The 13,270-nt window shown below is 34.1% G+C and overlaps 1 protein-coding gene across 1 annotated transcript; it reads right to left on the minus strand.

The window, feature by feature from the left end:
- On the minus strand, nucleotides 1-1,344 carry LOC110634032 (stemmadenine O-acetyltransferase-like). The gene has a single exon (XM_021782915.2). The coding sequence runs from the start codon at nucleotides 1,342-1,344 to the stop codon at nucleotides 1-3; it is 1,344 nt and encodes a 447-aa protein (XP_021638607.2).
- Nucleotides 1,345-13,270: the final 11,926 nt, after the last annotated feature.

Consider the following 13,270-nt stretch of genomic DNA (forward strand, 5'->3'; position numbering starts at 1 on the left):
CTAAAGATGAGAATTAAGCTGCAGAAAGGAATCACTTTGAGAAGGGGAATCAAATGAAAGAAGCTCCTGGTTGCGCTGGAAAATTTCCATTTCTTGTTCTTCTAAAGTTACCCAAGCATCAACTCTGTCGCCGATTCTATTTTCAATCAAGACAACTACATTCTTGAATGTCAATCCTGCACTGCTCACCCAAGCAGGCTTTCCCCAACCAAAATCAGCTTCATATAGCTGGAATTTTCTGAGACTAGTAAACCTGTATATGTTCACATCTTTGGAAACAAGTTCTCCTATTTGTTTAAGAGTCTCCCCTAACACCAAAAACCCATTTTCACCCTTCATTTTCCTCACATAGTCGCTATCAAATTTCTTCATAGCATTTCGCACCTGGTACACCAACCCATGTATCTCCATCTCCCTGCTATCACTTGGCCCTGCTGCAATTGCCAGCCAAAGAAGATTTCCGGCAGTATGTTCTGGCAAAGGTGGATCCATCCTAGGACGTAAATTTACAGTCTGTGTCAGAAAAGATGGACTTTTACTGGATCCTGATGAGTTTGCTCTTGAGGCATCTACAGCATATTTCCAGATTAATGCAGACACTATTTCAACACGACTGGGGAGATTATTAGCGCTTGAATGGCCAAACACTCTTTCTCTCAGGGAAGCAATCTTCGAGAGATCGAAGACAAATCTTTTAGTAATGTTTTTTGACTTGGGTATGTCAAGCACCTGCAGTAACCCAGATAAATCTTTTGGAGGGAAGAGATGGGATCCAAAAAAAATGGGCGACAAATATTTATCGGAACCTCTAGCCATTGAAGCCCACAAGTTGATGAAGGAAGTAAATGTGATGCCATCAACAAGCTTGTGAGATATACTAGTGCCAATCGCCATTCCTCCGCAGCTAAAAATATTTACTTGAAAAGCCATTTGGGATTCCAGGGATGAGGACAGCTCAGGGACATGATATTCCTGAGGTAGAAATCGATCCAAATCATCTGCTTCAGGTCGCCGGAGAATATCCAAAAGAGTACAGTTGACTCTGGCTTCAATGAAATCAACTCCTCCATCGTTACACTCAATGAATAGATTTTCTTTTACCCTTCCTGCTAGCGGATAGAATAGTGTCAAGGTTTGTGATAAAGATTTCTTAAGCAGATCAATATTTTCTTGATTTTTGAGGTTGGAATCAGCAGTTGGAGCATAGTACAAGATCATAGGGACATAAGCAGCAGGAGCTAGCTGGTCAAGGAGGGAAAGCTTGAAGCATTTCAGATTTTGAGGAGTTGGAGATGATGGTTTAATGGTCTCTCTGGATGTGATGGAAACAGTGACTGGAATCATATTTTGATTGCAAGATTTGAAATCCAGCTAAAAATTAATGCTGTGAAAGGTTTCAGAGGTGAAGAGAAATTTAATTAAGCAAAGCATTGTTGATTAGGTTATATTACCTATGCTGCATATTTAATTAACCTGTATTGTTTGTATCGAAACAGCAAAATTTTAAGGAAATTTCAGAGTCTCAAATATTGATGTATGAAATTGAAATCTTTACTTTGTTGCCAGTACTATGTCTCGTGAAAAGTCTCAAATTTTAATTAAAATTTTAACAAAAAGAATATATTATACAAACAAATTGCAAAAGCTTCATCTTTATTTTTCTAGCCTTTTATCTCATTTTCTGATCAACCAAACAGAAACTTTGCAATTTTCCCCCAAAAGGGCGAGGAGCAGGGAGAAGGAAGTGGAATATCACCGGATAGTTGCATTGCCTAAATGAATGCCAACAAGGAACTTTTCTGTACATTGTAACAAATGATCATTTGATTTACATATTAGAAATTAAAAATTGCAAGCACAAACACATAGGCACAGAATCTCATTCTACTATCATTTTATCAAAACAAGGAAAATGTGGATAAAGATGAGAAATAAGATTACAAACACAAGTGTTAGAGCATAGAATAGACGCTCTGTAAGAAGGTGAGAACCAAAATTATAATACCTGCAATAAGTGAAATGATAGACCATGGATTGCTGAAGTAATCTCTGGACAATGTCGCTCGCCATCGAGGCCAAGGAGATGCACAATAGTCATTGATTTCTTGCGAAAGTCTTACATAGGCTGAATAGGTTACATGAGCATCATTATAAAGCCTTCTGAAAAACCGTGACACATCGTCCGGGTCCAGGAAACACGTTATTATTCTTTTTTCAGAGATATTCAATATCTTTGCCCAAATTTATAAGATTATCCAAAAATCCAGCATATGCTGTGAATTTATCTTTCAGACTACTATCAGATTGCTGATATGCAATGAGGTTGCGGAAGAGTGATTCAACATTATCTACAATTACTATTGGTGGGATGATTAGAACTCCATTTTTGAACTGTATATTCATCAAGTCTTTCCCTTGTCCCATCTCAAAATCAACTCATGCTTGCAAAAGCTCAGTCACGCAAGGCGTTGAAGGAAAGCCTTGCATCGGCTCTTCGCTGCCGGAAGTGATGATATTTCGTTGCAAGTCAAGCAAGTGTTTGTTTTGCAGCTTGGAATCCACAGTTATTTGCTCAGACCTTAAGTATCCCAGAACAAGCACTTGTGAGCAAGCTGAGGAAGGAAGCATCTTCCTTTATTCTGGTCGGTCTCGGTGAGGTTGAACAAGCAATCCAGGACAAAACCATGGAAGGTGATTCTCAAGCAAGAGCAAGTCAAGCACCAAAAACTTTCGCATCCACGAAATTTTAAATAAAGGGTCATCAGCACTTGCAGGCACCATATAAGCCCACCTGCGAAAAAACTCTAAAACGAAGCAACCATCAATCACCGTCATTTCCACAAATTCTTCCATTTTCATCGTCACTTGTTCGGCGTAACATTCCAAGCAGTGTTTCACATTAGCCTTAATGGATTTGATGAAACATTCCAAACTCGTCTCAGGAGTTGGTGCTCGAGCAATCAGACAATCCAAGTACCATAATTTAATTTTTTTTTGTCATGGGTTTTAACTTCTCTAGATGTCGATTATATGGACCAATTGAAACCACATTTGGGTTGAAAAGAGGTTCATTGTGACTTCGAAATACATCAGGAACTCTAAATATGCAGGACTGAGCTGAAATTGGAGAAGTCTGAACCAATTTTTCTTCGAGTTTTGATGCTAACTCTTTCTCAATATCAATAACGCTAATGTGCTGCGTCATGCTTAGTTCTCTTATTCTCTTGAGGCCAACTTTAGCTTCAATTGCAAATACTTTGATGCTAACAATCTGTTTTTAGCCCAACCAAATATGTGGATTTAATAAAGTACGCAAAATATAATATTATACCCTCGTCATGTATTTGGTATAATCAGGATAGGACATTAAATAATGTTCAAAATGACGTCAAAACCCTTAATTTTATGAGTAAATTATCATTAAAATATTATATTTTGTCAAAATAAATTAACTTTTTTAAATCCAGTTAAAATGTCGCTATATTTGGTAAAATCAAACACTTTAACTCTTTTATTAAATTTCTGTAAAAACAATTAATTAACTTGTTTTAGTCTTAATTAGAAAGACTTATTATATGGATAATTAAAATTATAGAAATTAAATAATGTGGATATTTAAAAATATAGAGATTAAACTATGCAAATATTTAAGGTTAAAACAAGTTGATTAACATGTTATTTAGTAGAAAAATTAAAGAGTTTAAATTTATAAAATATTAATATTTTAATTAAATTTAAAAATAAAATTAAATAATTAATTTTTAACATAATTTAGCCCTATCAAATAATTCAGGGATCAACATATTGAATCGATTGTTAAATTCATATAAACTCACAATATGTAAAATTATTTAATTGTCAAACTTTAATATAATAATATTAATTAATTTTAAAAATTTTATGTCTCTAAATGAAATAAAATATTAATTTCATGTTATTTTAGTTTTTAAAATTTTTAAACTTTATTTGACTTTAATATTATTTTAATTTAATATATTATTTTTTAAAAAATATACTATATATGATAAACTTGTTCGTCTTGTCATGTCCAAAGCCAGCCTAAAGGTTAACGTTTTTTTTTTTTTTCTATTTTTTAACACTTAAGGTATAGTTATACCTATTATTTGGCCACGCTTCAGAATTATTTCTAACACATGTGATAGTGTTGGTTCTACTAAACCAAGAATTAAAGCTCCTTTGTTTTGCAAAAATTTACTTATTATAAAAAATATTTTATTTATTGAGTCATAATATTAAATTAATAATATATATTTATATTATATATATATTTACATTTTAATAAAATTATTAAAATTTAAAAAATAAAAAAAATAACTTAATTTTCTCTTCTCTTTAATCGAGGGTGCTCCACGATGAGAGTATTTTATCCCATGTAATTTTTAGATATGTTGATAAGCTAATAAGTTGATAAGACATTTAATCATTGTTGTAACTATATTCTATAAATATTCTTTACGTGGTCAGTAATATAGGATAAGTGTGATTCGTTACGAAAAATATTTTTTATAAAATAAACGATGTCTAAATTTAAAATTAAGTGATTTTGATGCAAAAAATTAAATTAGAGTGATCAATAAAATGAGCAATAGATGAAATTAGTTTCCTACTTGTGGTAGAATATGAACTGGATCCCATATTCTTTCGGTACAATATTCTTGAATAAATTTTAATCATTGTCTCTGAATTTATATGTTTATAATACTATAACTTTTTAACTTTAAAATATAATATAAAATTTTAAGTTTTTAAATTTTAAACAGTAAAATTTTTCTGACATTCAATTACTGATTTTTCAGTTAGATACTAACGTGAATAGTTTCAGTACAACGCTTAGTCAATATTTCTCTTTTCTCTTTTATGCAAAGTGTAAAATTATTCTTTTTACACGTGAAAAATTATTTTATATACAGAGAGTAGAATGATTCAATTTATACATAGCTTGAGAGAGAAAAAAGAATTAATGACTAAACGCGTGCTGAAATTGTCCTGATCATTGTTTAACTGAAAAATTAGTAATTTGATATTAGAGGAGTTTTACTTTGTAAAATTTGAAAATTGTGAGAATTTTATATTATATTTTTAAGTTAAAGAACTGTAATATTACAACTATATAAATTCAGATATGATTATCAAAATTTATCCAGATATTCTTATAACGAAACAGCATGTGTGCAAGTAAAAGTAAGAGAGAGTCGAGATAGAACCTGATTAAGTTATGTTAGGGCTGAGGAGCCTGCTTTAGATTAGAGCGACATTAATTGAACTGAGCTGTCTGTTGATCAGCTATGGATTTCTGAAAGATGTGAATTAGTCAACTTGAACCATATTCTGGATTTTCTGGTGCATATCTATACACACGGCTGTTGGCACTGTTTTTTTTTTTACAGTGCATAAGCATAACTTTGCATTCAGTGTACCGCCTCTTATGCCCCTGACTTACCATTACAGTGGCCTTCCTTCTTTATTGCTTGCGATCTCTGAAAGATGTGCATTCAAATCTAAAATTCCACTGCACTGGCCTGTTCGTGCTTCAACCCTCTGGACCCGACAATGCTTAATTAGTCACTGACAAGTGTCAGACTCAATAAACCATTTAAGCAGTGCCAGATGAAAATGATGACCCATTTCCCACATGGGAGAATCAAACCAAAAATATAGTTTAGGCCTTGTTGCAGGAGCTAGTCCATTTGTGCTCCAATGGCCCTGGACCTAAGAATTTCAACAATTAATCTATCGGTGCTCCACCAAGCATTCAGTTTTGTGATGGCGCAGCAATAAGCATTTTTCCAGTGTAATCGAAAATTTTTAATTGAGTTAATTTGATTAATTCAGTTTGATTATTCGGTCAATTTTATTAAGTTAGAAATTTAAAGATTTTTTTTTTCAGTTTTCAATTTGATTAATTGATGACAGAGGCTATGTCTGCCAGAGTAGCCTACACATGGCTCAACCATCATGGATACTGGAGGGTTCTAATGGAATCTGATTCGTTATCTCTTGTCCAAGCCATTAAAAGTTTACAATTAGATTATTCTTATTTTGGTGGTGCCATGTCTGATACAAAAGCTCTTGTTTTGGAGTTTGGATGTTCATTTGATTTGCATATAAGAAATAAAAAATTTGCAAGCACGAACACAGACGCAGAGATAATCAATATCCTTGCCTGAATTTATAAGATTGTCCAAGAATCCGGCATATGCTGTGAATTTGTCTTTCAGATTACAATCAGATTGCTCATATGCATTGAGGTTGCGGGGGATTGATTCAGCATTATCTACAATTACTATTGGTGGGATGATTAGAACTCCTTTTTTGAATTGTATCTTCATCAAGTGTCTTCCTTAATTATCTCTTCTGAGAATCGACTCCTGCTTGCAAAAGCCCTGTCACGCAAGGCGTTGATGTAAAACGCCCTTAATTCCATTCTTCGCTACCGGAAATGATGATATTTCGTTGCAAGTCAAGCAAGAGTTTGTTTTGTAGCTTGGAATCCACAGTTATTGGCTCAGACTTAAGAGTATCCTGAACAAGCGCCTGTGAACAAGCTGAGGAAGGGATCTTCCTTTATCCTGGTTGGTCTCGGTGAGGTTGAACAAGGATTCCAGACAATCCATTGCAGCTAATTCTCAAGTAAGATTAAGTCAAGCACCAAAGCCTTTGGCATTCAAGACATTTAAAATAAGAGGTCATCTGCAATTTCAGGCACCATATTAGACCACCTGCGAAAAAGCTCTAAAACGAAGCAACTATCAATCACCATCATTGCACAAATTCATCCATTTTCATCGTCACTTGTTCAGCATAACATTCCAAGCAGTGTTCCACTTTAGCCTTAAATGGATTTGATGAAACATTCCAAACTCGTCTCGGGAGTTGGTGCTCGAGCAATCAAACAATCCAAGTACCAAATTTTATTTTATTTTTTTTCCATGGGTTTTAACTTCTCTAGATGTCGATGATTTGGACCAACTGAAGCCAAATTTGGGTCGTAAAGATATTCATTGTGACTTCGAAATACATCAGGAACTCTAAATATGCAGGACTGAGCTGAATAAGCCTGAACCAATTTTTCTTCGAGTTTGAATGCTAACTCTTTCTCAATATCAACAACGTTAATCTGCTATCTCACGCTTATTTCTCTTGCTCTCTTGAGGCCAACTTTAGCTTCAATTGCAAATAGAAAAATTTTTATTTAGATCCAATTCATTGTAGACCTAAAATATAAGTAAATTCATACTTATATTTTGAATTTATGATAAATCAGATATAGACAAAAAAATTTTTTTGCAAATACTATGATGTGAACAATTTGTCTTTAATCAAACCAAATATGTGGATAAGTATGCAAAAATTAGTCATGATTGATAATTCTCACATCTAAATATTATAATAAGTTTGAAAGGGATTATAAGGGTGCCTAACTAACTAATTAATTTGTTGGTTTTAACCATTTTAACAATTATTAATTTAAGCACAAATAAGATTTAAGTCCAATAAGTTCATTTCACACTTAATGGACTATTGTCTCGACCCACTCATTCGCCTCAATACTCTTAATTTTATTAAATTACTAAGTTTTTACCAAAATTGTACAAGTATAATAACTATTGACATATTATTTAATTGAATAAAGATATGACTATATAGGATTTCTTATATATTTATACTTAATTTACTTAAAATGCTTTAAAAATAGCTTGTAAGAAAATTATGAAAATATAAATAAAATAAATACAAAGAATAAATATAAAAAATAAATTATAAATATCAATAAAATGTATATAAATAAATTCTTATAAGATGAAGATTACTTTATTGATATTTGTATAAATTATTGATTATTTTTTTTCTAATGCCTTAATTACTAAAATATCATTTGATAGATTTAAGAGAAAATCTTGATTGGATATTGTATCTTGTATTTACATTATGAGGTGACTAATTTAATTTTTGATGTATAATATTAATTTATATAATTTATAATTATGATTTTTAATTTTTCTAATATTAATTAAATTGTAACTATTATCTAAAATTTTTTTTATTATAAATTAAATGATTTTATAAATAATTTTATTTATATTGAATATATTAGATAGAATGATCAAACACTTGAAGTCATTATTAAACTCATATAACCTCACAATATATAATAATTTAATTTTTAAACTCTAATAAAATAATATTAAATAATTATGTATAAATATATTTTTTGAAATTATCAATTAATTTTGAAAATTTTACGCCTCTTAATGAACTAAAATACAGAAACTGGAATTTCTCTATTATATAAATGTGATAATTAATATGTTTTTGTAAAAAAAAAAGAATTAAATTTAAAATTAAGTGATTTTGATGAAAGAAAATTAAAATCTAGTGATCAATAAAATGAGCAATAGATGAAATTAGGTTTGCTAGATCTGAACTAGATCTCATGCTCTTCCGGCACGAGATTCTGATAACCAAACAGCATGTGCACAAGTACAAGTAAGAGGAAGGGTTGGGGACAGAACCTGGTAAATACCTTGGAGATCAGGGCTGAGTATCCTGCTTTCGATGTGAGCTTGAAATTCTTATTTTATGCTGGATGAAAAGGTTACAAAGATTGATTCCTTCCAAAAACAGGATGGACCCATATCTGGAACGTCTAGCAAACATTGTTCTCAAGCAATTAAGGAATGTACTTTTTGTCAAAAATAACAACACAGAACATTGGAATTGGTTAATGTGGCTTTACTTTTAGCACATTTTAAACAATATTTTGACAACTTTAACCATATTCAGGATTTTCAGGTACTTATATTTTGGAAAAGAAATGATTAGTCACTATCCTATTGAGAAAGAGTAAATCTATTTTACATGTAAGTCCTATTAGAACCATCGAGCTACAGGGGTGCAACCTTCAAGTTGTGTCGGGCTCAGGTCTAAGTAAAATAATTTTCAGATCCACTTGCAGTTGGAGTCGGAGATTGGTGTAAAAGATATTGCATCTCCCATTACGGCCCACAAGAGAATCTTATTTGAATCTTACTACGGTCGATAAAAGTTTATAAATTATCATTTATAACCATATTAATTAAATAATTAATATAATATTATTCATGATTAAAACAATTTATATCATCTACAGCTGTTTATTTCAATTCACAAAAATTATTTATAATTAAATATCATAATTCAATTACTCAAATTATAAACGGAATTATAAAGATAATAGTTTTAGCTATAAAAAAAAATCTGTAATTGAATATAAAAATTACAATCACTAAAATAAGAATTAATATTCTTAATTTCATGCTAAAAATAAATGAACTCAATAAGACATAACAAAAAGAAAATTTTAGTATCAGGTTTTTTCATCCAACACCGCAAATTCTAGGATGGGTGTAAGAGGAAGGTCTATGGACTTGTGTTATATTGATCTCTCGTGTGTTTGGTTTTTTTGATTTATTAATAAAAATATATTTAAAAAAAAAAGAATTGAAGTTTGGGATTTATGAAGCAACTAAGACAATTTTTTTCCCTACCACATCAAAATCAAAAGGTTTCGTTGGTTGCACTTGCAAAAAAAATATGTTTAGATCTATTCATATTGAGTTGTGGATATAGATTGAATTATCCATTAAATCCTATAAAAAAAATTAGGTCAATTTACAAGCTGCAAGCATCTTTATATTAAAGTTAAAGCAAAGAAATAAACTCATAAATTCATGCCACATGTTTAAGAAAATTACTTAAAATTTTGCAATTTGCCATTTTCTTAGTATAGTTATCATTAACATCTACTGATGCATATACCATTTGGCAAAAAATGTCACCTGTTTAAACTGAATTTATTTTAAGTTAAAAAGTTAAACTTTTCATGAAAATTTGTTTTATTTATTTAAATTTGAAGATAAAATTTGGATTGATTTAATAAATTTAAATGAATTAGTTTTTTTATTTAATCAACTAAATCGGGTTGATTTTCAATTAAACTCTCAATTTTTGTAAAACCCCAAAATTTTAAATTTAATGAGCTTAGAAAATTCTGAAAAATTTATGTACTAACCCCCGTGTTATGGGCTTCGTGTAGGTATCCTCGATTCGCGGAAATTCGACAGTTGACCGGTTTATAAATTCGCCGCATGCACTGCACGGAAAAGTCTCCGAATTGCACCGAGGTTTTGGCTAATCCCCCATTGTCAGACGTCCCGAGCGCGTTCCCGAAGTCGGAATTGGCAAAGGTAAACCCGAACCTTGCTTTTTCGTAATTTTCTAGTGCTTAAATAGGATTAAAAATCCATAAAATATTCGTGGTAGCTTAGAAAATTATGATTCTTTTTGCAATAGATTAGTAATATTGCTAAGGACCGCGGGGCAAAGTTTTAGAATTTTTAGAGCTTATTTGGGCAATTTTTGCAAAAATGGTCAATTATAAGGACTAAATTGAAATATTATATACTGTGATGGATGATTGATTTGATGGACCCAGGAGGGGCTGTGTGATATGATTGAGCTGTGGATATATGGATTGTAAATATAGAAGTGTGTTTTGAGCCATTTTGCAGGTTGGGTAGGTCTTAGGTATAGGGGAGACTCTGCCGGATTTTCGGCATGACTTAGGACGTATTAGTCTTTTTCTTTGTTTGTATTGAGTCAAATTTATTAAATGATTGTAATAAAATTGTCAGGTGAGCCGGGACAGCCTTCTTCCTCCGCCCAGCCGCCACAGTGATTATCGTCAAGTCTATGAGTCAAATATTAATTTTAATTGTAATTTCGATATTATTATATGTTCAGCCTGCCCATGCATCACTTATATGCATATATTTATGTAGTTAAACTCTAGGCACGATTTATGATGCATTGATAACTGTTAAAGTGCCATGATGTTGTTGTGGTAATTTGGAGCAGCAGCGCGGCGTTGGCGCGCGTGTGATGTGGTGTGGACTATGGATAGGACGGGTAGTCACGCTTGAGTTCTTCGGGACCCGATCCTTCGAGGGGTAGTCACGCTTGAGTTCTTCATCGACCTCGATTTGGTTTATTAAGCGAAAGTCCGGCTTGAGTTCTTCGCTGGCACCAGGTTGGATTTAAGAGAGCTGTATAGGGGATCAGCTCCCATATGTTATGATTGATGCTATAGGGTGCGTGAGTGCTCCAAATTACCTTTTTGATGTTATGATGTGAAAATGTTGTTTATGTTGCATTTCATTCTACAGGGTGCATTAGTTTCAGATAGTTATAGAGATTATGGTTAAAATTGATATTTTACTCTCTGAGTCAAACGCTCACTCCTGTTCAATATTTTTCCAGGCTACAGGAGGATATTTTTGAGGTTAACCTGCTTCCTTTCCTCGCAGGTTGTTTATCAATATTTGTGTAATTTTATTTACTCCTAGAATTTCCGCATGTGTTAGAAGTATTTATTTGATTATGGTCTGTAATATTATTATCATATTGGACCTGTAAACGTATAATGATATGCATGTTTGATGGATTGGATAAGGGAGCTGAGCTCCCATTTATTTTTATGAGGATATGAGTATGTGGAGGGTGAGCTGAGATCCCCAATTGAGTATTTATTATGTTTACAGGTCGGGTGAGTCGAAAACTCCCCGTTGGAAAGTCCATTTTATGGCTGACTGTCCGCTTGTTTTCTTGATATTGGGCCCAAATGGGCCTTAGAGTTGGGTAAATGAATAGTTAAGGCTTACTACGGGCCTCGGGGCTTTAGGTCGCCTGTGTCCTAGTGCTGGCCAGCCCATAGGTTGGGTCGTGACAAATGTGGCATCAGAGCTTAGGCTCCAGATTCTTAGGGAATGTTCATCTAAAATGTTGGAAAGAGTCTACTAGGAGTCACATGCGGAAAATAGGGTTCACATTCGTCTTGCATTGTCATCTTTGCTTCTAGTTTATGCTCCATATATTATGTATAAATATGAGTCTATAGAGCTGTGTAATGAGCAGTTTTGAATTTTTGTGGGCTAATGCTGCTGAATTTCAGGAAAATGCGTAGAAGGTGAGAGCCGCCATCGCACTGTAACTGGATGTGCCCGACGAGGTGTCAGACAGATGAGGCGCCCGCCAGGAGGCGGGGTAGGAGGCCTAGAGCCGCTCAAGTAGAGGAGCAGCCACCCCAGACAGATCGGGCCTTATGGCACAGGGTCCCATGGACCCCATGGCAGCTACTCTAGCTGGGTTACAAAGAACCATCGACATGATGGCGCAGTATATGATCCACCCTCCACAGCAGCAGCAGTCCACCGCACCAAAAGAAGAACCTTACAAACAGATCATCAATTTTAAGAGGTTGGTGCCTGGTACTTATGATGTGTCAGACGATGCATATCGGTTTTTGGATTCCTGCAGATAGGCAGGAAATGTAATTGCAATCGATAGAAGACTGATAGAGTGTATGCAGCATGTCATGGGGCCTATGCCTAGACAAAGGATGAATGACTACGTGTTACCCCGGATGGAGGGTTTGACATGGGCTTTGTGGAACTTTTTATCAATCGGTTTGTGCCAGAAAGCTTCAGAGATCAGAAGCAGTGGGCCTTTGAGGCCTTAAGACAGAATGGTAAGTCTGTAGATGAATATGCTACAGAATTTTTGGAATTGAGCAGATATGCCCCTACAGCAGTAGCTACAGAAACTATGAAGGTGAAGAGATTCTTAAAGGGGCTTGACAAGAGGTATGCGAACCTGGCCATGATGTCTAATCAGTCTTTTGATGTGGTGGTTGATCGAGCCAGACAGATTGAGATTACCTATGCTGCGGATGACAGCGGAAGAGCAAAGAAAAACAGAGCAGGGTTCTCGTGTCCCTTCCATGGGTACTCCTGACATGGTGGCGAGTAATTACAGAGGAAAAGCAGAAACAAGAAGAGTGGTTTTAGACACAAACCTCGAGGATCTGCACTGTGGTACGGATCCAAAGCAGTGGTCACGATTCAGGTACAACAGCCTGGTCCAGTTTAGATCCTCCTTGGCACCTTGTGCACAGTGTGAAGAGGACATTCAGACCTTGTTTGATGGGATCAGAGTATGTTTCTGTGTGGCCAACCAGTCACTTTGCTAGGGAATGCCCCATGTTGATGAGCCAGATGGGGTCACGTGGTTCTGCTGCAAATGTTCCTCGCCATTGTATCCGGGTGCTTCCAACATGGCAGTGATCGATACCAGGCCGAGGACAAGGGGGACGTGGATTTGGAGGCGGTCAGAGGTAGAAGTCGATGATCGTGGTTCGCCACTCGTAGGGTAG

Source organism: Hevea brasiliensis, chromosome 13 (genome assembly GCF_030052815.1).
Source record: "Hevea brasiliensis isolate MT/VB/25A 57/8 chromosome 13, ASM3005281v1, whole genome shotgun sequence".
Lineage (NCBI taxonomy): Eukaryota > Viridiplantae > Streptophyta > Magnoliopsida > Malpighiales > Euphorbiaceae > Hevea > Hevea brasiliensis.